The sequence below is a fragment of the Phaenicophaeus curvirostris genome, chromosome Z, assembly GCF_032191515.1.
Source record: "Phaenicophaeus curvirostris isolate KB17595 chromosome Z, BPBGC_Pcur_1.0, whole genome shotgun sequence".
Classification (NCBI taxonomy): Eukaryota; Metazoa; Chordata; class Aves; order Cuculiformes; family Cuculidae; genus Phaenicophaeus; species Phaenicophaeus curvirostris.
The window spans coordinates 67,957,889-67,980,213 of record NC_091431.1 but is presented as its reverse complement, the minus strand read 5'-3'; the positions used below and the strand labels follow the sequence as shown (position 1 = coordinate 67,980,213).

The 22,325-nt window shown below is 40.5% G+C and overlaps 1 protein-coding gene across 11 annotated transcripts in view; it reads left to right on the top strand.

Moving 5' to 3' along the window:
* The window catches only part of CELF4 (CUGBP Elav-like family member 4), a 718,003-nt gene that overhangs the window by 681,702 nt on the left and 13,976 nt on the right, over nt 1-22,325 (top strand). For all 11 annotated transcript variants that reach the window (XR_011339356.1, XR_011339355.1, XM_069879841.1 and 8 more), the window contains exon 12: nt 10,102-10,268. Coding sequence is in view for 9 of the 11 variants with exons in the window: in XM_069879841.1 (XP_069735942.1) it covers nt 10,102-10,229 (128 nt within the window). In the remaining 2 variants the exon portion in view is untranslated. The remainder of the gene's footprint in view (nt 1-10,101; nt 10,269-22,325) is intronic.

Here is a 22,325-nt window from a genome sequence, read left to right as displayed (position 1 = left end):
AATGCCAGTTCACAACCTTCTGGTCTAGATATTAAGAGATTTTCTCTCCTCTTTTTCTTTCTCAATGACTCACTGAATATGAGGAGCTTTTCCCCTGTTGATTTCACTTTTAGTTTTGTTAGCTGGTTTTCACACAATGACCTAAATATAAAGTAAAGTATTTGTTTGAAAAGCATGACCAAAAACTAATTATCACTGCTTCTGGCTTCTGAACAGAAACTTTCAGACTGTCTCATAAGAGAAGCTTTGAGTGTTTCTATATCCATTGGGTTGCCCCAGTCTACCCATAATGAGGTATCAGTTGTTCAAAGACATAAAGGGGAGAGAAGGTTGGTTGTCCACCTAAGCAGTGATCAGCAGGAGCAAGACGGTGAGATTCTGTACATTGCTAATCAAGAACACGTCTATTAATTTCAGAAAATCCCTGGGACCTGAGAGATCTGATAAAAAGTAGTCACTAGTCACTAGTATAATCGACGGTGCACCTTCCCGATTGGTGTTCCCTGTTTGGTTTTCTTTTACTTGGTAACCCAGGAAGGAATTTAGTTCCCCACTATGAAATAATTTCAAAAAGAAGGTCCTTTTATGATGCTTGTTTCTTACATATCAAGAAGGACAACTGGTGATTTCTGTAGCTGCATTGTTCATACCCGACTATCAAGAACCCACAAATAGAGTGGGATCCAAGAGAGAAACTGGGAGGCACAGAAATTAATATTAAGATAAGAAATGGGTTATGACATGGCCAGTGGGAGCGTCAGCAGTTATTTTCATCTTGTTTATTTTGTACAACTGCAACAAAATAAATGTGAAAAACCCTTCATTTTGATTCAGCAACACTCTAAGCGCATCCTTAACTGAGTGTCTACTTAGATCCCAGTCATAATTTGTGTAAAACCTACAGTAAGCTCATTCTTTGATTCTGGTTTTACAATGGCAGAAAAAGTATCTCCCCAAAAGTTCATCTACTTTTTCTAGCCATGTACTTCACAAACTGATACATCATTACATCAAACATTTACAAGGAAGGCTCAGAAATCATGTCAACATGAGTTCTTTCAATTTCTGAAAGCAGTTAGGAAATTGCTTCAGTTCAAATCTTCATTCAGAAAAAGACCAAACATCGTTCATATATCTGTGGGTCATTCCTCACTGTGTAGTTTGTTTGTTGCGAGGAAGATCATCATCATCTGAGTTGGAACAATATACGCCTTTTAAAAGAACGACAATGCTTCATGTTCGTAGCACATATGTATGTATATTGGTTCTATATTTGATTTGGGTCTCCAAAGAATGGCCAAAATGTGAATCCTTCATTTCTTCCATCTATGCCTTAGACAACTCCACTCCTGCTTTGCACAATGGGTAGAACCACAGCCTCCAGCATCAGACAAGCAGTTTTTCATCCTTCAAACAAACTCTGTTTATGAGAAAAAGAGAAGGTTCTAGTGTTAGGATGAGATATTCTTAGGATGAGAAATCTGCTGTGATTTTATAGACCAGTTTTGTAGTTTTTTCTCTTTCTAGAAAAAGTTCCTGTTTCCACGTATATATGAGTCAAAACCCTAGATTTGACTATGCAGTAATTTAGACTATCAAAATTTTAGCTTCATCTTGAACCTTAGCCTTGTGCTTTCAATTTGAGTCAGGACAGCAATATCTGTATGAAAAAAACCAACCAAACAAATCAAACAAATTGTGAAAGAGAAGACTTATAGGAAGAAAAGTCCTCTTGATTTGAACCACTATATTCAGGGTCAGCATCTACACACTTAATCTTCATCAGAGATGATACTGTTTCTTTGAGGCATTGTATGGAGAGCATCCAGTTGACAATGTACAATAACAGAGACCACTTCTCTGCACTTTCCAGCTCATGCTGCCCCAGTGTATAGAAGGAGATTCATGCATTGGAAGATGGAAAGGTGACATAAGGAAGACGCTTGTGTATTTCAAGCTACCTTCTGCACTGGGTGTTCTGACCTTTAGAGAAAGTTAATCATGCCATCTACTTTCACTCTTCATTTAATCTCCCCTTCCCATCTGTTCAGTTTCTCTCAGCTGGAAGTAAGATGAAGAACGAGTACCAGTCATCTGTCTCAGTGGTCCACAGCCCACAATTTGGGGCCATTTATTATAAGACATTAACATCAATTGTCACCTCTATCATGACTGTTACCACAGTCCACGCCAGGTTAGAAGGCAAGAGCTGATTTTCTAAATATCTGCAATGTGAAATGAATAGACAGTCAGACAGATATACAGTATCAGGAGGGACTGTTCTGATCCTGTAGACTGAACTCTGAAATAACATATGCCAGATGCTCATGTGACAGGTTCAAACCTTCTGCTTGAGTCGTAGTAACCCTTTTAGAAAATCTCTTAATCAAGATTTCATGTGATATGTGCTCCACCCCTATTGCTAGACAAGATGTTCCAAAACAGTTAATTACCTTCACTATTTAAAAAATGCAGACTCGGTGTCTTATTTCCATTTTAAATTTGTTAAACGTCTGCTACTATCCAGAAGAAATCATCAAGCTCTTTTTTTCAGTACTAAAAAATCCCACATTCTATTAGAAATTATTTATAGACTTTGGTCAGAAGACTATTTAACCTTCTCTTCAATAAACTCTTTCAACTCTTATTGCTTTTTCACACTTGTACATATTCTTGTAGCTGTGAATAATTCTTCAAACCTATTTTTTTCAGAGAAATCACCAGAACTAAATGCAGAATTCCAGTAGGGTTCTTTCCTGAGCTGTACTCAGAGGTAATATCACCTTGCTACTTCTAGAGGATAGTCACAGAGACTGGCTTCATCCCAAGACTGTGCTGAGTCTTGAGACTTTGATTATTTCAACATAATCCTAAGAGATCCTTAATTTGACTGTTATCATGACACCCATGTTCTTCTTAGAAGCACTCTTTTCTAGTAAAGATTTCTGTCTTTTGTGAGTGACCCAGTCGCTTTTCCCTACAGGTACTTAACTTTGCATTTGGTTGGATTAAAATGACCATTCTCTGAGTCCAGCCTACAAAGTGATCCAGGTCAACATGACTTACTCCGGTCATTATCACTTCACCATTTCATATGACTGGCAAATTTTACCTGTAATTATTTTAGATGTTTTCCAGGTAATGTTAGAACACAGAGCTTTCAGCATGCTCCTGAAGGAGCCTTCTAGAAAGTACTCAGTATTGTAAGTCACAATTTAACTTTTTTTGGTGGTCTTAAAATTATCCATTTTTAAGACATTTGATACAGGCTGTTTTCATTTTCTATAAAGAACGCTCTTAAATACTCTAGAAAAGTTTAGTTATACTCTATGAAAACTTGCTTTATTAACAAAACTTGCAATTTCGTGCAATCAAATTCATTTTATAGATGTTATTATCGGTGAAACTATGATGGCTGGTATTAATTGTACACTTTTAAATTATTTTCCCTAACATCTCCTATCAAAGTTTTCATCATTTTCCTCAGGCTTATGAAATATTGACTAGATTTACCAGGTCATCTAATTTACATCCTTAAAAATTAATGACAGATTTTTTTTCCTGGAACACTTTTGAAAGTTTTCTAATATTCCATAAATTTCTAAAATGAACATTAATTGTTCAGCAAATTTCTAAGCCAATTCTTCTAATATTCTGAGGTTCCAATTATCTCATTGTATGGTTGTGAAATATTTAATAGTAGTTGTTTAGCATAGTTATCAGTTACTGACTCTTCATACATTAAAAAATGGGTGGATGAATGGATGGATGGATAGATGGGATGGATAACTGGATAGATGGATCTCATTTGGACATGATTAAACATCAGTAGAATGTTAAATATTCCAAAAAGTCATCCAATCCTATTAGACACTGGAAAACAGCTGAAGTGCTATGCCCTTGATCTGCAGATGTACTCCTTTATTGAGTATTCCAGTACCCATAAATCACCTTACAATACAATACCTTCCAATGCATACATACATTATAGAGCTACTTACATACAGATTGTATCCTGAAATTCTTTACAGCACTAAAAAATTGCAAGACAGCAGCTAGTACATTGTGTAAAGAACATGGCAAGGTAAAGACCTTGCAAAATAATCAAAGGAAAACTTCCGTTCTCTGATTAGTCTAATAAACATGGAGAAAGAGAAACTGAGCATTCTTAGAAATTAAATGCACTGAAGTAGCAGGGAAGAGCTGAGAGGCAGGTCATCAGGTCCAGATAGGGGCAGAAGAGTAGGAACTCTTCCCTAGCACCCCTCAGGAGTCTTCTGTAATTTGAACACGTTATCATTGCCTTCCGAGGAGAAAATGCATCTCTGGCATACCTAGATCTCACTCTACACTGGTTAGTAACAAAAGCAAGGAAGCCATGCTCTAAGAGGACAGTTATATTAATAACTAAATATATTAATAATCAAATATACTAATTACTAATTCCTTAATTACTTCTCAAATGCTTGGGGGAAGGAAAGGATCAGAGCCTCTGGTCTAACCAGTTGCCAATGCTTTCTGCAGCCTGCTCCATCTTAGTAATCTGTCTGAGGCCCCATCTTATATCCTGGCTAGTAGCATTTTCAATAAAAGGGAAGCAAGGTGCATGGACTTCTCTTGTGCTAGTATCTGGACCATGTGCAAAGGATTTCCCTTCTTTCACCATATGGGAATTTGTTGAGAGGCAGAGAGGCTGAGAGGCAAATTCTTGCTCTTCTGTTATTCTCATTTTCCTCTAGTGAGATGAACATGGGTTGAATAAACAGGGGGAAAATTTCAGAAGAATGAGTTCCTCTCCTCAGCTAGTGAATTTCATAACTGGAGAAACAAGAGGTGCCAAGAAAGATCCTTCATGAAAGTCAGACTAATACACTGACAGCCAGAACCACAAAAATCTATTTCTGGCATAAGGAAGCTAGTGAGCACCAACATCTATTTGTTTTTGTTGCGCTCTCTTGCAAAGTGCATCTCTGAGATGGTGGGTTTGTGCAGCAAGCATCTGGAACACAGACCAAATAACTATTCTTTGTTCTACGACAAGTTAAAATTTTGTTTCTTTGAGGTTTCTCTTTTTATTTCCATTGCCTGAGACCAGCCTAGTCACGTGAATGGACCTGCTGTAGGACCATCTGCCCCCAGTTCAGGAATCTGGATCAAAAGCTTGCATCTGGACCTGTCATTCACTGCAGTCTTGACTTCTGATTTAGAGGATGCTCAGTATAGTTATCAAGCATTGGGCTCTGTCCAGAGGAAAATTTCTGCTGAAGAGAGGCATCATGTTATTCCAACCTCATAATAGATCATCAAAAGCCTGTTTTGCACATTAACCGCTAATTCTCCTTGTAGTGTGCAAAGAGAAACAGAAAACTCAGAAAGACCAGTTAGGGAATGGGAACTTAAAAATGTGCTCATTCAGCACTGCACTTAGTGCACAAGCTAATTCATAGCCATGCCGAGAAACTACTCACTGTGAATGAAAAGTCTGCAGTTGCAAAACATTCTTCAGCTGCACTCTGAGGCAGACTACTAATTCCCTTCCTTATCATTTCAGTGAATTAAAACAAGAAAACAGCCCTTGAGTAACAGGAGTTGTACAAAGCCACTGGTGATCATGCTGGTATCCTGTGAAGGGCATGAAGTCTTCTCAGCGTGCCCCACTACCCAAGACTTCCTGTGGAAGAAATGGGTGGAAACCAAACCTCCATCCAAAATGCTACCCCAGTTTCTGCCACCTAATCACTTTTACAGTCATTCAGGAAAAGTGTAGGCCAGCAGAAGTCATGGACTCCATTGTCAATACTTTCCTGGAAAATGCTGTGCAGAATCAGGAAGATTAGGTGCCCTAAGCTGCAGTCCTAGCAGATTTCTTCATTCTTTGTGGTTTTGATAAATCATTTATTAGAACAGCCTTTTTACATAATCCTTGGGAAGAAAAAAAAAAGAAAGGAAAAAAAGAGGAAAAAAAACAACATCCCCCCATAAAATAGATTTATCACAAAATCCTGTCCTCCTACCAACCATCTTCAGACCAGAACATATATTTCTCTGATTATTAACCAACTGATGCACAGAAACAGCCTTAAGCTTTTTAACCTCTCCCTTTCTCTTTTGTCCTTCAAGAGTGTAGATGACAATTCAAGGGTGGCATTCAAAACAAGGATAGCTTCCTAAGTAACTGACTTCATGCTTTGAGCCCTATAGTTATAAGCTCAAGCAATAAAGTAATTCAGAAAGCAAATGTTTTTCCAGTTCATACGTTCTGTTCCTAGTCATACATGTTTAAATTTGGCACACTACCAGTAACACTTCTGACATTGATGCAGAGTAAGCAAAGATAGTTAACTGCCAACAGTGCACCTAATAACAATAAAAAAAAAAAAAAAATCTACCAGTAGGTATTTGACCTGAAAGACAAAGGAATATGATATTGTTAGTAGCTTGTCTGTCTATCTACATATCCCTTATCACTATGACATCTTAATTTTCAGGATAAACCATTTTTCCTTCAACAATATGAAATACAACTCCCCATAAATAACATAAATAACAGGAAGAGGGAGACCCAAATGCACCAACAATTCTGAGCATGTCAAGCCCTCTGAAACTAAAACAGCCAGATGGAGCTAGAGGAATTTGTTGTTCTATCCCTAGGATGTGCTCACAAGAAAAATACACAATTTACCCACCTTCTCTCTTCCCAGCCCTCCCACTCCACCTCCCACCCCAGATCAGCAGCTGCCAGTGGAGATTTTTATATTACAGCAGTGGATATCAGGACAACTGAGGAGAAAAAAAATAAACAATCCAAATCTGGTCCAAATCTGTAGGCAACTAAAACCTATCAGAGTATCAGAGTATAACTCCCAGCTTCATTATCTAGCCTAAATGAAACATGGTGAGTAAATGCACTTCTGATCTCTCTTATTAGTTCCATTTGTTAAATTGGTCTATTATTTACAGCTTTGCACAGAATGAGGAAATGGCCTTAGAATTCCATCTCAAAAGCAAAGTGATGATAAGAACTAGTGTAGCTTTGTGAACTTCTCTAAAGGCAAGGTTCTTGCAGAGGTACAAGGGTATCAGCATCCCACCACCAGGGTTTATCACCCAGCTAAAGGCCTAGTCTTGGCAAAAGAAGACAAATAGTAGACTTCCTTCAGACTTGGCAGCATTTCCAGTGAGGTTTGCATGCTTTAGGAGTTTGATTCAGCAATTAACATTACTTTGAGGAGTGACTCACTGAGGCACTAGGCAGTAAGCATTTTACCTTGAGATGTTAGTCCCAACTGCGGAACCAGGTAAATCCCACAACAGATGTACCTTCATTTAAACTAGGTTCCTGCCTTCACTGCAAGCAGCGCCAGTCCCTACTACACAGCCACCGTGACTTCTTTCATTTGAGCACAGCTAGGAGTAGCCTGACAAAAGAGAGAAATCATGTCCTACACTCCAGTGAATATATTGGCTAGACCTCCACTGATTATTTTAGGATCCCAGGGTGATTTGTTCACAAATGGATGCAAATGTAGACACACTTTAGGTGTACATGTTTAGTCAGTAAAAGGTACATTGCAACAGGATGAATTACAAAAGTAGAATTCAAAGTTCACAGGCAAGCTAGTTCTCTAAAGGCATGATATAAGCAATTATCCAGCTGCAGCCAACTCAGCTTTGATTCTTGATAGCTATGTATATATTAGTAAAGTAAACATACCTGGCACTTTGCCTTAGCACTGGGGCCAGCTGGCACAGAATGGCCCACACCCAAACTATTACATTTTCTTGCTTTCCAGAGTATCATGGCCACATCCAAACTAACTACTGAAAGCAGTCTCCGTTCTGTGCTAATAATCAGATTTTGTCCAGGAATTGCTTGGAGTTAGGCACAAGACAAAACTACGTCAAGGACCTTTCTAAAGATTCAGCAGTACAGGTGATTGGGTTCCAGTTTCCCTGAGCTTCCCTGCCCCAGCTTTGGTTTACTGTTACAGACCTAGCTGATGAGTCTCAGACAGGAATGTTAGCAATCTAGAGGTGATTTTAAAAAGAACTGGCTTTCACTACAAAGTCTATTCAAAGATTTGGGGTTAACTAGGCAGCAAATTTCAAGCTGAAGCTCAGGTAAAGCACTTCCAAGGGGCCTCCATCAGTATGTAAAGACTGAATCAACTCTGGTGAAATCAGGAGCTGTTTGGTTAGTTCTTTTCCTGAGATCAGATCACAAGACCTTGTTGACTGATAGGTTATTCAGCTACTCAAATGTTAACTGGGAACATTACCAGGTGCTTACTGGCTAATAAGAGATTGCAAAAGAAGTTCCATTGCCATTGGATAATACCCAGCTCATTACTCACCACAGCTCTCCAGTATTCTGTCTAGAGATTGATTACTGCTGTGAGACTCGAGGAACACTTTTGCTGACATCTTCAGAGCTGCTGTATTAGTACCTCTTCATCCAAGTGGCTGGCAGGAAATCTGCATGGGTAGCCAGTTACTTGGAGCCTTGGCTTCGAGAGGGGAGGGCAAAGAGGAATGTCTGTTTATTCCATGGACCTCCATCTTAAAACCACATCTGTAGTACTCAGTAAATCTATTGTCTCACTTTGAGACTAAAACCAGAGGTGTTATGACCTCTCATAAACTTATTTTTTTAGCCAAAGGCAGGAAGTGCAGCTTCAGTGCAAGAGTGGGAAGGTGTGCTTCAATACACCTGCATGTGTATGGATGTCTTCTTCAAATGCAAGCCACCTTGTCTCATCTGTGAGACTTGCTTTCGAGGACAAACCAGACAGGAAAGAGGTGCTGCTGAAAGCATTCACAGTACAGCACAAGGCTGTAGGCCATGCCTGGTGCTGTTGTCAGGAGCAGGTGTATACCTGGCAGCAACTGCTCAGCATTTGCTTTTTAAGGAGCTCAGCCTGTACCGTTGAGAGGCACTGGGTTCCTACGGTTGATTTGTGCTGCCAGGGCTTTGCAGGGGTGGGAAAACAGATGGCTTTGTCTGGAGTCCAGGCTGGTCTAGGCTAGTCTCACCTAGGGTTTGTGCTCAAAAAATTTGTTGGCAGACAGGGATATTTCTGGCAAAGGTAGCAAAGGCAATCTTATACAATGTGATTGTCTCCTGTTTCACTAATATCTCAAATCCAGATAAAGTCATATATAGTCTGGGCAAATGAGGCCCTTTCCTGATGATTAAATAAAAAAGAAAGAAAAAAAAAAAAAAGAAGAAAAAAGCCCACAGCAAAAGACCTCCTCAAAGCTGAATGTGTTAGATACATTGCATCCTGTATGGTTCTGACCTATCTTGGCTCTTCCAGTTCCCACAGAGCAAGTCTTCCATTAAGACAAAGTAGGTGTTTCTACTGCTGGATGTGCTCCATGGCTGATTGGATGATTTGCTGGTGAGGTATGAAACTACTTACAGAAATTGTGTTAGGAAAGCACTAGTGTTCATCTTTCTCAACTACAGAGTCAACATAAAGTCTGCAGTAATTGCCAGTTAATAAAGTTCCTCGTATTGCTAAAGAGGCCAACAATCAAACTATTCATACCAATGAATACTGTAATGAAAAATTTGATAAATTCACATTTTATTTATACTGTCGTATTAAGGAAGTAGCAGTAGATATATCAGGTTCCCTTCCTCAAAAATATTGGAAGACAAAGGAAAGATTATGTTGGTGAGTCTAGAGATTTACCCCAGCCATGATGAAGGAAAAAAGAGCAAGAAAGAATGCCTTGAGACCATGCATCACATCTGCTGACACACAGCTCAAAGGTGACCCAAATCTTATGTGTGCTGGTGCTGTGGCACCAGCATATGGATCCCTGTGCTTCACATAGTTTTATGTCCAAACTGCACTCAGACCAGGCACAGTGTCCTGGGACACTGATCTGTAACAACCTCTCCCTACCCTTTGTCTCCCATTGGCAACCATCCTCTCACTCTCCTGCCTACCTGCCCACCCTCCTACCTGCTTAATCCCTCCCTCCCACTGCCCTCACCCCCTTCCCCATGTTCATTCTCAGTGGTCGTTGCATGTACGTGCCTTGGCCCCCTACAGGCCATTAAACCCCCTGCCTTGGGTCATGTTTTGACAGGTTTTGTGAGTTTTGACAATCCTGCCAGTGCCCAAGCTGCTATCCAGGCTATGAATGGCTTCCAGATTGGCATGAAGAGGCTGAAGGTGCAGCTGAAGAGGCCAAAGGATGCTAATCGTCCTTACTGAAGAGTTATGAGAACCACTGGATACAAAGCACTAGCACAGGTAACTGCATGGGGAATAGGGCGTCAGCTGTGATTGTAGCCTCTTTTTGTGTTGTAAACTTTCAAACAGATTCAGTTCTATGACTCTCTAGCTTCTGCCTTTTTCACTTACGTCTCTGGTTAGAACCACACTGCACAGATACGCACTCACACATGAATCAGGAACCATTTGTGTGTGTGCCCCTTTGGAAAAAGAGGTGGAAGGATGCTTAACAAGGGATGAGCCAAGTTTCCCAGCGCCAGGGCATCTTGCATCTCTAGGAAGTCTTCCTGGTCACTAGAGGAGAGCCAGAAGCTGCCTGATTGCCCTAGCTCAGCCAAAGAGAGCATTTCTGGTGGCCGAAGAAAATCCGCAATTAAGAGATGGGACTGGGCTGCAGTTGAATCCCAGGTGACTGGACTGGGACCGTGTCTGTCTCAATAGCACTGTGTTGCAAACATTTTAAAGTATTCTTCATCCCTCATACAGTATGGTCTGTATATAATTTCATCCTGGCATGATAACTTTATGTAAATATGTCTTCATGATAACTAAATAACCCCTAATTTCTTTCTTCCCAAGACCAAGAAATTAATAGGAGGATCCATGCTCACTTTTTGTTCAGTTATTGTTAACTTCTTTGTGTAGAGAAAACTCAATCAAAGCCAAGGAAGCTTTGCTTGAGTGAGGATCTAGACAAATCTGAATGAGGGTCTCATTGTTAGACTCATGTACTTTGTGTGGTTGGAAAGGAGTCAACTTGATACTCCAAGGGAACTTCTAATGCATCTAGCAGTGTCAAAAACATCAGAAGAAGTAGCTTGTTTCATTGGAATCCCAGCCTATCACCTATAACAAAAATGGAGATGTTTCCAAAAATGGAAATATTTTCCACCCCGGTTGGTATTTCCATTAGCTAATACTTTGAGAAACAGAAATACAAAACTGTACAAATTTGTTAGAGAGACAAGAAGTCTCCCTGCTATTAAAATTGTTCCACACTAGACATTCCCCAATAAATCCAGCACACGGGGTGGCCCTAAACTGCAACAAGCAGTCTGCATTCCTGAATTAGTGACAGAGAGATGGGTTAGTTGACATTTCTAGACCATTAGAGCTGTAACCTCTAAGTTTCAGTGGTTTTGATTGAAGTCTTTTATTGAACCATCTAAGGTACCCTATTTTAAACCTTCTCGAAGAACCATGAAGTCTTCTACTTTTTAATTGATATCTTTAATATCTTTGAAAAATGTATTATTCTGGTCTTGAGAGCAGTATCCTTTCCACTGAGAATTAAGGAATGGGATCAAAATGTCTTTGAAAGAGGTGCTGCACTGAAGACGATATGAAGCAGACTAAGAAACCATTCAATATACATAATAGGTGCATGTGCAAGATACAGCCTCCATGGTTTAGATTCTACTTTATATGTGACTGTATGAGGATATCTATCAATGCATTTTCCTCCTTCAAATACCTCTTTTCTTTTCCTTGCTTATGATGAGGCCTCTTAGAAGCTTGAAATCAAAATATGTTTCCATATCCAGCTTTTTGCTTCATCACACTGGCTTTTTACAGCAGGTTTTGCTGGGGAATGAGCAGGAGTTGCATGCATGCAATATTCTTAAACCAGAGACTGTCTTTGCTGGGGAGGTTTTCAACAACACCTGTACAGGGATCAAGGAACATAAACATCTCCTTAGTTTGGCACCAAGCAATAGTTTTTTATCGTAGCATAGCTGCAGCCATTAAGATTATGCTTATTTCTTACAGCTGTGTAAGAAAGTGCAGGGCTGTAGATACTTGTGTTGTTAAAGATTCACTGGTATGAGTCTATGGTGTTTTCATTATGAATTGGACTGCCTCTACCTGAGGTTTCAGCTTGCTTCCTACAATAAGAGTACTTGGTAGGAGGACTAAGATTTGTTGTTCGGTGTTTTTCTACCCCTAGTAATTATGTAAAAAAAAATCATCTGGTAAATGGCTATAACATTCCATATTTCTCTCTTATAGCATTTTTCTTTTCCTTTCCTTTGTTTCTGCAAAGCAGAATGGTCTAAATAGGAAGTCCTTTAGCCTTCCTGACTTAAATTCTAATGCTTATTGTCCAGAAAAATCAGCTTGGTTGTATCACCCAATCACTTCCATTCTCTGGTTGTAGGAGCCTTTACTGAGGTACAAACAGTCCCTACCAAAATGGAGAAAATACATCTCAGGGGTCCTTATTCTCTTGTAGAATCTTACCGTGGTAAGTCCATTGAAGGAGCTGAAGAAGTACTTGTCTTTTAGCAGAAGAAAGGTCTTAAGGAAAAAAAGTTTTATATGGTTTTTTTGCACCTAACAGAAGTGATTAGCCAAGTGCATGTGGCCACAGGAAGACAGTGAAGGAGCACATCCCAGGGAAGGATCTCATTTAGCACAGGGATTACTATGCCAGGTTAGACTGGAGAGGACACTTGGTGACAGCAAGCATACCTATAAGCTCAGAAGGGCTTAGGCCCAGCTCTTTCTTCAGGTCATATGTTTTCCACTGCTTAGAAACATTCATACCAGCACCCTAGAAGCAGACAGTGGATATTTAGTCACAATGACCCCAAGTCAGTTTCTGGCCAGGGCTGTGCAACAGCAGTCAGCTCAGAGCTAAGCCCTCAGTAATGAGCCTTACTTAGAGATGGGTCAGTTGTTCTTGGCTCAGCATGGTATTGTTGGACCCTCATGGCTGGTTTGATGTGCAACTTCCAGTTAGCTTCCAAAACACCGCTGGAATTCTCTGAGTTGCCCACTCAGTGGGCAGTGTCATTACTGCAACGACTTCCCTAAAAGCACGAGTACAGAAGCCAGCTAGGTCCATCACTATGGCACAGCTATTGCAAAACTTGAAAGCAGGTGGCTCCCATAACTGGCAAAACCACAATAACTCCAGTATGTTTTTTATCTAGTTTTACTTTGGTTGCAGCTCTTCAGGGTCCTTAATTTCAATTTGAAGCATATGCATAACCATATTGACATCAGGGCAATTACTCATGTGCTTCAAGAGGATGCTCAAGAAACTTTTTAATTGGGATATTTTCTGAGGAAGAGCTTTGTTTTATTGAAATCATTTCCAAAACTAAGAAGCTGCCAACAACAAACACAAGCAGCACCCATTTTGATATAATACACCGGAGTATTTTTCCCTAACCAAGAAAGATCTCTCAATTTTAATGCTAGATGTACTTCATTTAAAACTTATAAATCTCCCTTTTGAGACACAAACAGTCTAGGCCGCAGTGGTTTGAAGTCCTTTGTTTCCTTCTAAAGTTGCTGTCAAAGACTGAAAGGTCTCTGTGATGTGGCAGATAAGCCCACAAGCTGCAGCAAGCCAAAGCCCTGAAGAATTCAGATAGCAAAATGTGTCCAAAATGGCTGCTTCTGTTCTCTTTTTTAGGTGATTTTAGGGAAAAAAAGAATAAAAGTGGGGTAAAATGAAAGAGAGGAGAATCATTTGAGGCAACTCTGCCAAAATCAATGTGTTCTATTACAAATCCCCCCTCAGGACCAGGAAACAAGGATTCAGAAGCAATTCCTGTGTCTTTCAGATAGTAAACACACAAAGTAACTAAGAAAAAAATACCCTGAAATCCATAGCCCCCTTGGGTGGCCATTCCTAGGAGCCCTTAATGACCCTGCAATATGGCAAAGTTGCAGGTACAACCTGTAGAACCTGGGGGTGCGTGTGAGCCATCACCGTGGAGGGCTGCTTGGACAGGCAGAAAGACAAGCTCCTCTGATCCTCCCTACGACAGCAGAAATGTTCAGTGTGATGCCAGCCCTCCACATCAGGTCTCAAAGATAGCTCCCCAGTGTCCCATCCTTGCTAAGTCGGTAGTAGCCATGGTAGGAAAACATTGCCTAGAAAACCCCATAATTCACAGCTCTTCCAGAATTAAGGACTTAATAGAGCAGCACAGAGGCATCCAGCTGATAGATCAATAAAAGACATCGCAAAAAAGAGCAGTGAAAAACCTGTCCGTTCCCCTTCTGCGGCTCCATTGCAGTGACTGGTCATTAGCAAAGTGTTCTTTACCGCCTCAGACAGATACTCTGCTGTTGGAGGTTTATTTAAATCTAAAGATGGTGGGACATTTGGGTAGGACTGGCTTGGAGCACTGAATGGCACAAAACTGAGTGAGATAAACTGAGGGAAGCAAAAGTGAAACAGAAGAATGAAAAATAAAATATGTTCAAGAGTAATAATGTTTTTTTTCAGCTGGGCTCCTAAGAGTAGTGGCAAAACATTAAAAGAGTGCTTTGTCTAGGCAACCTACTTCTCCAAAATGCCTGGGGAAATAACATGGGCCAAAGTTCGAATACAAAACCGAGATGTTTAAGTCCTCCTTCACAGCTTCTTGAACATGTGCAGATCTATGGTTCATTGTAGAAGGTGTGAGATGTTTGTTTTTGCAACTAGCTAGTACAGGTGATATTTTTCCCAGAGGAAATGTCATTTTGATTTTCATTTGAACGTATAGCTTACCAAATTGGAAAACTTTGCTTTTTCCTTTTTCTGCACTTTGATAAGAGGTGTGGGAGGAAACCGACCCAAACCCCCTCATTTTAAATGAAGCAGACATTGTCAGCCAAAATTAAAACAAGTAAAATTCCAAATGCCTACAAACAAAAGATGTGAATGGAAAAATTCTGGCTGCCTCTTGTTGTTTCAGATAGCTTCAATGCCAACTCTGGTGAAAGGGTATTTTTTTACTGAATTCTGAGTTGCTTTTCCATCTCAGATAGGATTGTATTTCCTCCACTGAGAGGCTGTTCTGCAGTTGCATTGATCTTACTGTTGTCTATTAAGCTGTTCATCTTGAGAGTCAGACTAACTATCCTTTATCAGGATCTAATACCATTTCTTGTAGTTATGCCTCCTACAATCATGCTTACCGATTCGTTTTCCTCCTGCACAGGTTATTGTCATTTCCCTCCTCTAGCCATCACATAGATCATTTAGGACTTGTTTACATTACAGAAATTTGCAAAAGTAGTATTACATCAAAACAGTACTTCAGCACAAGTTTTAATATGAGTGAATAAAGTGAGAACAAAATCAGCACAGCCTCATTTGGGAAAGAGAGTTTAGGTACCGGAAAAATATCAGCTCGGCCAGTAGTTTTTTCCTTTGGATTACTTTTGCTTTTGATTTCCACTGATGACTATGATTAAATTAAATGTCCCTTAACTTGTTTGTCACCCGAATTTTGCACTGTTGGCTCATACATGAGAGAATGAAATTGAATGTTACTTGTGGAGACTGAAGCAGAATTACAGGTGTTTGCAAAACTGACAAGGAAACATTTTCTTTTCTGGCTGATCATTTTTAACCTGTCTGCCCATTTAAATTACTAATAATTTTGTTATGGTAAAATTCTCATGTCTGTTCCATAACCCACAGTTTCAATACCAGAGCATGCAAAATCCCATTTGCTAATTATTGTAGTTATTCTAAGATTGGCACACAATGTAACGCACTGATGGAAAACGACAATAATTAATTACTGCATTTACTCCAAAATTACAATCAGTAATTACTGCTCTGAGACTGAATTCCATTCAGCAATATTTGGAACTTGTTCTTCCTCAAAGCAGAGCAGCTTTTCAGGAGTATTGCTATGTTTGCATCTAAATGAGTCCATGTAGGTCACTAACAGATCTGCACTATTTGTCGTGGGAGTGATAGAGCAGCACAATGCAACACTGTAACACTTTCCTTCAGTTTGGAGCATGAATTCTTCATTAAAACCCATGTCCCCAATTTTTTAAAGTGTTAGATAATGCAATTATTTCAGAATTAAATAACAGATATGAAAGGAGTCTCTCATTTCTCATCCCACTGCAATGCAGTGGGTCCTGATGTTCTAAAATAAACGTTTGGAGGCTTGCTCAGTCAGCAAAGAACCTGTTGAGTTGTCCCGACTGTGAAAAGACCAGGAGCTTGGCATGGCTGTGCCACTTTCAAAGGATTCCAACAGCAAATCCACCAAAGCCCAGAAGCTGACCTTGGAGTGGTAGAGTTATATTCAGCCAAATGACCAAGATTATCATGGGATATCACGCGGTCCATGTCATACAAATTAACTGAGTAGGTCAGATTTTGGGCCTTTCTGAGATAAACTGTGTAAGCTTTGATTGCTTCAGTTCATGGGCTGCTGCAATAACCTGAAGACAGTAAGTTTTGAAGGGACTTTTTTATTAGGTTCATCCAGCACAGAAATTTTCTGGACCAGTGCACAAGGGACTGCAGCTTGAAGGAAAACTGGGAAGTGGAAGAAAAGGAAAAAGAAGTTTTAAATAGCCATGATTTGAAATCAAAGCCAGAGAGAGAATAATGCAGGAGACACCTATAGCCAAAATGTTTGTTTCAGCAGCAGCACACACTGACAGAATTCAATCCTCTGCTAAATAAAATAGGTACAAAGAGAATGAAATAGTGGAAAGATCCACAATGAAAACAGCTTGTGAAAATTCAGGATGAGTTTTAAAAACAAGTGTGGTCATTTTCCTAAAGGATCTTCAAATAAGTGACAACTCAGTGAAATCTTTTGATACTGAGGCACTGTGGGGAACAGTACGCACTAATGAGCGGACAGGAAGGGAGGATGTTATCAATTTGCAAATGCAAGTACTTGAGGAGAGAGCAAAGGGCAAGTTGTTTGAAGCTCAGTGTATGAGACCATAAAGGTCTAAGACTTCAGGCAAGAGATGTTCTTCTTAGGCTGTCCTGCGCTTTCTGTGTTTGAAGGTTGATAGATCTGTCTCTGGTGTGTTTAGTCAAAAGAAAACATCACCATATGAACATGCTCTTTTTGTCCAGATAAAGGTGATATGAGCAGTATAGGCCAAAGGCAGGGCAGAGCCCTCTGGCCTTAGGGAAAAGTGAATTTGCAGAGAAGGTTAATGCAGAAAACTGGAAACTTCCAATAAAGGCAAAGTTACGAGTCAGCTCCAACACACGGTTCACAGGACTCAGGTCACTTGTGTAGCATTGATCAGTAGGCTGAAAATGATCTGATCTTTCTGCCACTGACCTTTGAGAGCTACTGCAGAACCACAAATTGAAGCTGTAGGGGGTAGTGTTTGGCACTTACACTGTAGGTATAAAGAAAAGGGAGGCTAAAAAACTCCATGAAATTTACTCTGCAGGGGAAAACTGCTACAGGAGTTGGCCAGAATCTTAATAAAGGGTTGCAGAGTACTCCATCAATGTGAGCACCTTAAATTGATGTCCTTATGGTTTGGAAAGCATATACAATCAGCTGTACTAGAACACTGTTTCTCATTCCCACAGTTATACCCAGTGATATATCAAATGCAATAATTGCATATTTGAATAATTCATGGGTACGGTAACTTTGGCCAAATACAAGTGAATATCAAAAGTCTGGTCTCTGAAGTGTTTGATTCCACTGTAGCAGAGAATTGAAGGTTTGCAGTACAAACCTTGTTTCTCAGGTATCTTTTGTCTTGCCCTGTGACTATAGTTAAAGAAAAGACAGTTTTTATTTCAAATAGACCATTTTTCCACTTAGCTGAGCTTCAACCAACCTTTTTGAAATACTGGGTGGAAGGCTGAGATGGAGGGGGATGGAGAAGAGCAGTCAAGTCATTTCCCAACCAAGAAGCATGGAATGAAAACTCGGTGCTCTGCTTGGAAAGGTACTAACCACAATCATGAGCAGACAAAGTTCTCAGGCAGCATCAATCACCAGCTCCTCTGAAGTCAATGACATCACACTGGTTTACAGCAGCCAAAAATTCAAGACCACTATTACATATATAACTCTAAAAGTTCTTCTAGTAAAGAAGGTTCAATTACTTTCAATTCCAGAAGGACATGCAATCCTGGCCACTTTGGTCTTTTTAGAGCAGAAAGACTAGGGAATTAATGCCTTTCTCCAAACACATCCTTTTGGCTTCTTTTAAAAATCCCTTTATACAAGAAAGACTTACAAACAGAAGAAATTCTCTTGCAGATTTCTCTGGAAAATCCTCTTTAGAAAGCATATTTCTACCATTGTTGAGAGAGAGATTCTTCCCCACCCACGTCTTTAGGTGCCCTGTGTAGGACAGATCAAGCAGCTAGTCTTTCTGAAGCACCCATTCTGTGCAGAGCAGGGAAACTTTAAAATCCTTACAGCAACAAGGTGCATGCCTTTGAGATTTCTGGCCCAGTACTCTAAGCCAACAGACATCTTTTGCTTGACTTGGGTATGCTGTGGACCAGGGCCCTGGTTGTCATGGTAGAGTGCTGTAATAAAATATCTGTCTTAAAAAGCAAGCTATTACAAAAGAATACAGATTTTCATTACCTCAGTTTCTAAAAATTTGGAAAATATTTGTTTGGAAACCCACAGGCTGTGCAGTCAGCTATAAATTTATCTTTGCTGGTTATGTTTCTCTTTTTTTTTTTTTCTCCCCTCTTGAAGCACTTCTGCTCATCTATAGAGGTTTCATCCCATGTCCTGTGACATATGACAAGCAAATTCTAGCCATGCTCTTCATTTTCCACTGAGCATTCTCCTTGCATGGCACACATTGCTCCACCATGGCAGACTGGATGCTGGTAAAGGGAGGCAAGCAGGCAGCCCAATAACTGCTTTAGGAAACTGAGCTTTTACATGTCCACCCTTAAGAGATTTGGTTCTTTCAAAAGGGTGTGTATTTGAGGGTTTTCTGTCTTCTGCTCTTAGCTTGCAAGGACAAGAGAAAGGTGCACAGATCCTGATCAGAAGTAAAGGAATACCTTCCTTCTGGAGAAGTGTTCCTAAACTTAAACCTGGATGTAGAAACTAACTTCTGGAAGTAGCTCTGGGGTGCTGTTGAAGATTAAAATTAAAATAATTTCTTCCTTCAGAAATGCTCTAGAATGAGTTTCCCTGAGGATGACAGGTAGATGGAGAAGTGCTGGGCCTGCCCTTCACCTGGGAAATAGTGGTCTTTAACTGAGAGATGATGATTTGTGCCAGCTAAAGTCTTGTTTTGGGATTTGGCCACTTATGCTTAGGGAGCAGAAATCTTCTGCTTTTTTTCTTCTGATCTTTCAAATTGCCTCTGTAATTTTTCCCCAAGTTATGTGTGCTCAGTGTGTTCTGTTGATGTGAGAAGTGGTAATGTCACTCTGCTAGGTGTTTTATGGTTCACTGAAGGTAGGATTTGTATTGAGATAGACAGATAGATGGATGCCTGGTGCCTGAACACAACATATTACGGAGATTGACCCAAAATTTTCAACACTAAAATCCCAAATGATAAACTGAGGGGATCTCTGTCTGGGAGAATTCGGATGGGTTTTATCTCCTTTCTCTGATTAATATGAGCCTTTAAAAGCGTATCATCTCTGTCCCTTTGCCCAAATAATTGGAGAAGATCAGAGTAAAGGAGGATCAATAGCAAATAAGTAGTCTACATTTTCTCATATGTCAATGTAAAGGACGTCAGATGCAGCACACTGAGAAGGGAACAATACAAAGTTAGGGTGTCTGTTTTACATTTGGATAAGGACTATTCATCGTTACAAAGGAGAAAGTGAATTCTGTTGCCCTAGCAAACACAGGAAAGGTAGCAGTGATGCTTATGTCCCACCAACAAATTCATCTGAGGACCACACCGAGATTTGGGCTCTCTCTGTTTGTGAGGGGGAAATGGAAAGCAGCAGAAGCGCTGGCTGATGGAGCAGTACGGACACCACCCTGCCAAGCTGCCTGTGGAGCCTGGAGCTGCCTCCTAATGAAGGCAAGCGACTGGTCACAACTGGAGGCGAGCTGTTCCCCATTTGTTTGTGCTCCTCAGAGTGGCAGGGATCCGCTCTCCATCAGAATAATCCAATTGAACAAAATGATTCATATTAGCAGGCACATCTGTCTGAGGCCAGAGCAGAACCCTGGTGTTAGTTTAATAAATGGCATTCATTAAACTCAGCTGAAAATATAATCTGGAGAGACTGATGGGGTGAACAGAGCAAAGAATAAGCAAAAGGAGTTAGCAATTATCAGATGTCATTTGTTCTACTGGTACCATGGAATTGGGGCTTGTTTGCTGAAATCTTAATTTCATTTTGCTGAGGCAGAATCCATCAGAGAAGCTTATGCTGCAGCTATGATTCCTGTTTGTCAGACCTTGGTACGGAATGGGGCACTTTTCTTTTTCCATTTTCTACCAAACAGAAAACTGAAGGAGCACAGAGCCCAACAGAGAGCCAAAGGACAAAAAAGATGGAAGGAACAGCCTTGCCTTTGCCATTAAAAGATAGCTGAGTAGAGTTCTCTGTGCTGCAGTGCAGAAAGAAAGAGAAGTTCCTTAGGGCAGGGACCCTTGACATTTCCAATGCAGCACCTGTCATAGATATTCCCAGATCCTCTGCCATTTTCCCTTCATACTGAGGATGTTTGTAAACACTCTTCATTTGGCTTTAGGAGCATTTTTCACTCTACAGGTGCCAGTGGAAAAGATTCTACAAAAGTAGGGATCTTCATATCCAGTGGCCAGGTCAGGGTAATGCCTAGCAGCTCTACACTGGCTGACAGCCCCAGCTGCATTTTGTGGAGTATTGAGGAGGAGGCATCGGCACAGAGGTGCTCCAGGCAGCCCAGACGTTCAGACCTCAACCCTGATGGTCCCAGCCTGCCTCCTTCAGGCACACCTCATGCCTGGCTACCAGCCCAGTCAGTTGCTTGGCATTAGCATTCCTGGCCATAAGTCTTCACATGAAACACTAAGTCCAGAAAGCCTGCTCTTAGCAGGGAGAGCTGCCTTTCCCATTTCACATTGAACAGAGACAAGCTTCTTGGGCCTGACTTATAGCTATTTATGGTCAACACTTGAAGATTGGCTGGACAAGCTGGTTTTTTTGTGAGTTGCTTTTGTTTGGTTTAAATTTCTCCCCACAGCTATTCAAATGGTCTTTGATGTGCTCCAGAGGAAGGCAAGAAATGTTTTTATATTTATAGACTTTCCAGGGCAGCATTCAAGTCACAATCAGTCAGAAAAAATCAAAAGAATAATGGAGGAGAAAGGAAACCTTGACCTCATAAGCTTTCAGCGTTGATTAGTTTGTTGGTGTCAGGAACCTTTTCTTGTTCAGGGCAGATTAGCTGTGAAACAACTTCTCCTCTCCCACCGCTTTTCTTTAATCCGTCCCCTGCATTCCCATGGAGAAGGTGGAGTCAGTAACTGCCTTCCTGGAATTCTGCTTCAGAGGAAGCAACCAAATGGACTTACACACCAGCAGTGAGGTGCTAGGGTTTGGATTTTTTTCAGAGACTCATCTTCTCAATGTACCCTTTGGCAAGAGGCTGAGCACCTTCTATTTTCTATGAAATTAATTAAAAAGCACTTGCTGACATAAGCTGCTCTGGAGATGCTCAGAGGTTGTTCTTACCCTGGAAAGTGCAGGAGATGGGCAGCGAGTTATAGAGATGGACAGCATCTTTCTGGCATTTGCCATGGACTCCAGCATCATCAGCAGGCTTCATTCACAGCATTCATTCAAGTGGATGAGACATGCATTTAAAGCCATCTTCTATTCCACCACCATTCCTCACTCACGTAAATTGCTAGCCCTTAGGCATAGGGAGGAGCATAAAAGTTTAGGCTAACTTAAGCTTGTCATTTGTACGAGACCAGTGAGAAACTTGCCCAATTCATTGCAGCATAAGAAGCTGCATCTGACATCTCACTGGTGGCCCATGCAAAACAAGGTCTTAGGTGTCACCATGGTTCCTCCTAAACACTTCTCTGCAATATGCAAGCCCTGATTTCTATGCAAGTTGGCAAGTGCATTTGCGAGCTGAGGACTAGGAGACGGAAGAGAGTTGAAAAGCTGTTGTGCCCTTAGGGATATCTTCTCTAGGCACATAGAGAGCAAAAGCTCTCACTGCGCAAGTCTATTCATGGTCACCTTTCACAATGTCTTTGTCATGTTGGCATTGAAAATGTAAAACCAAAAAAAACTTAAACAAAACATATTTTGATATGTAGATTATAGTCTCAGAAATAACTACTATAGGTATTAATCCTTTCCTTGGTTCTTTAGAGCTCTTT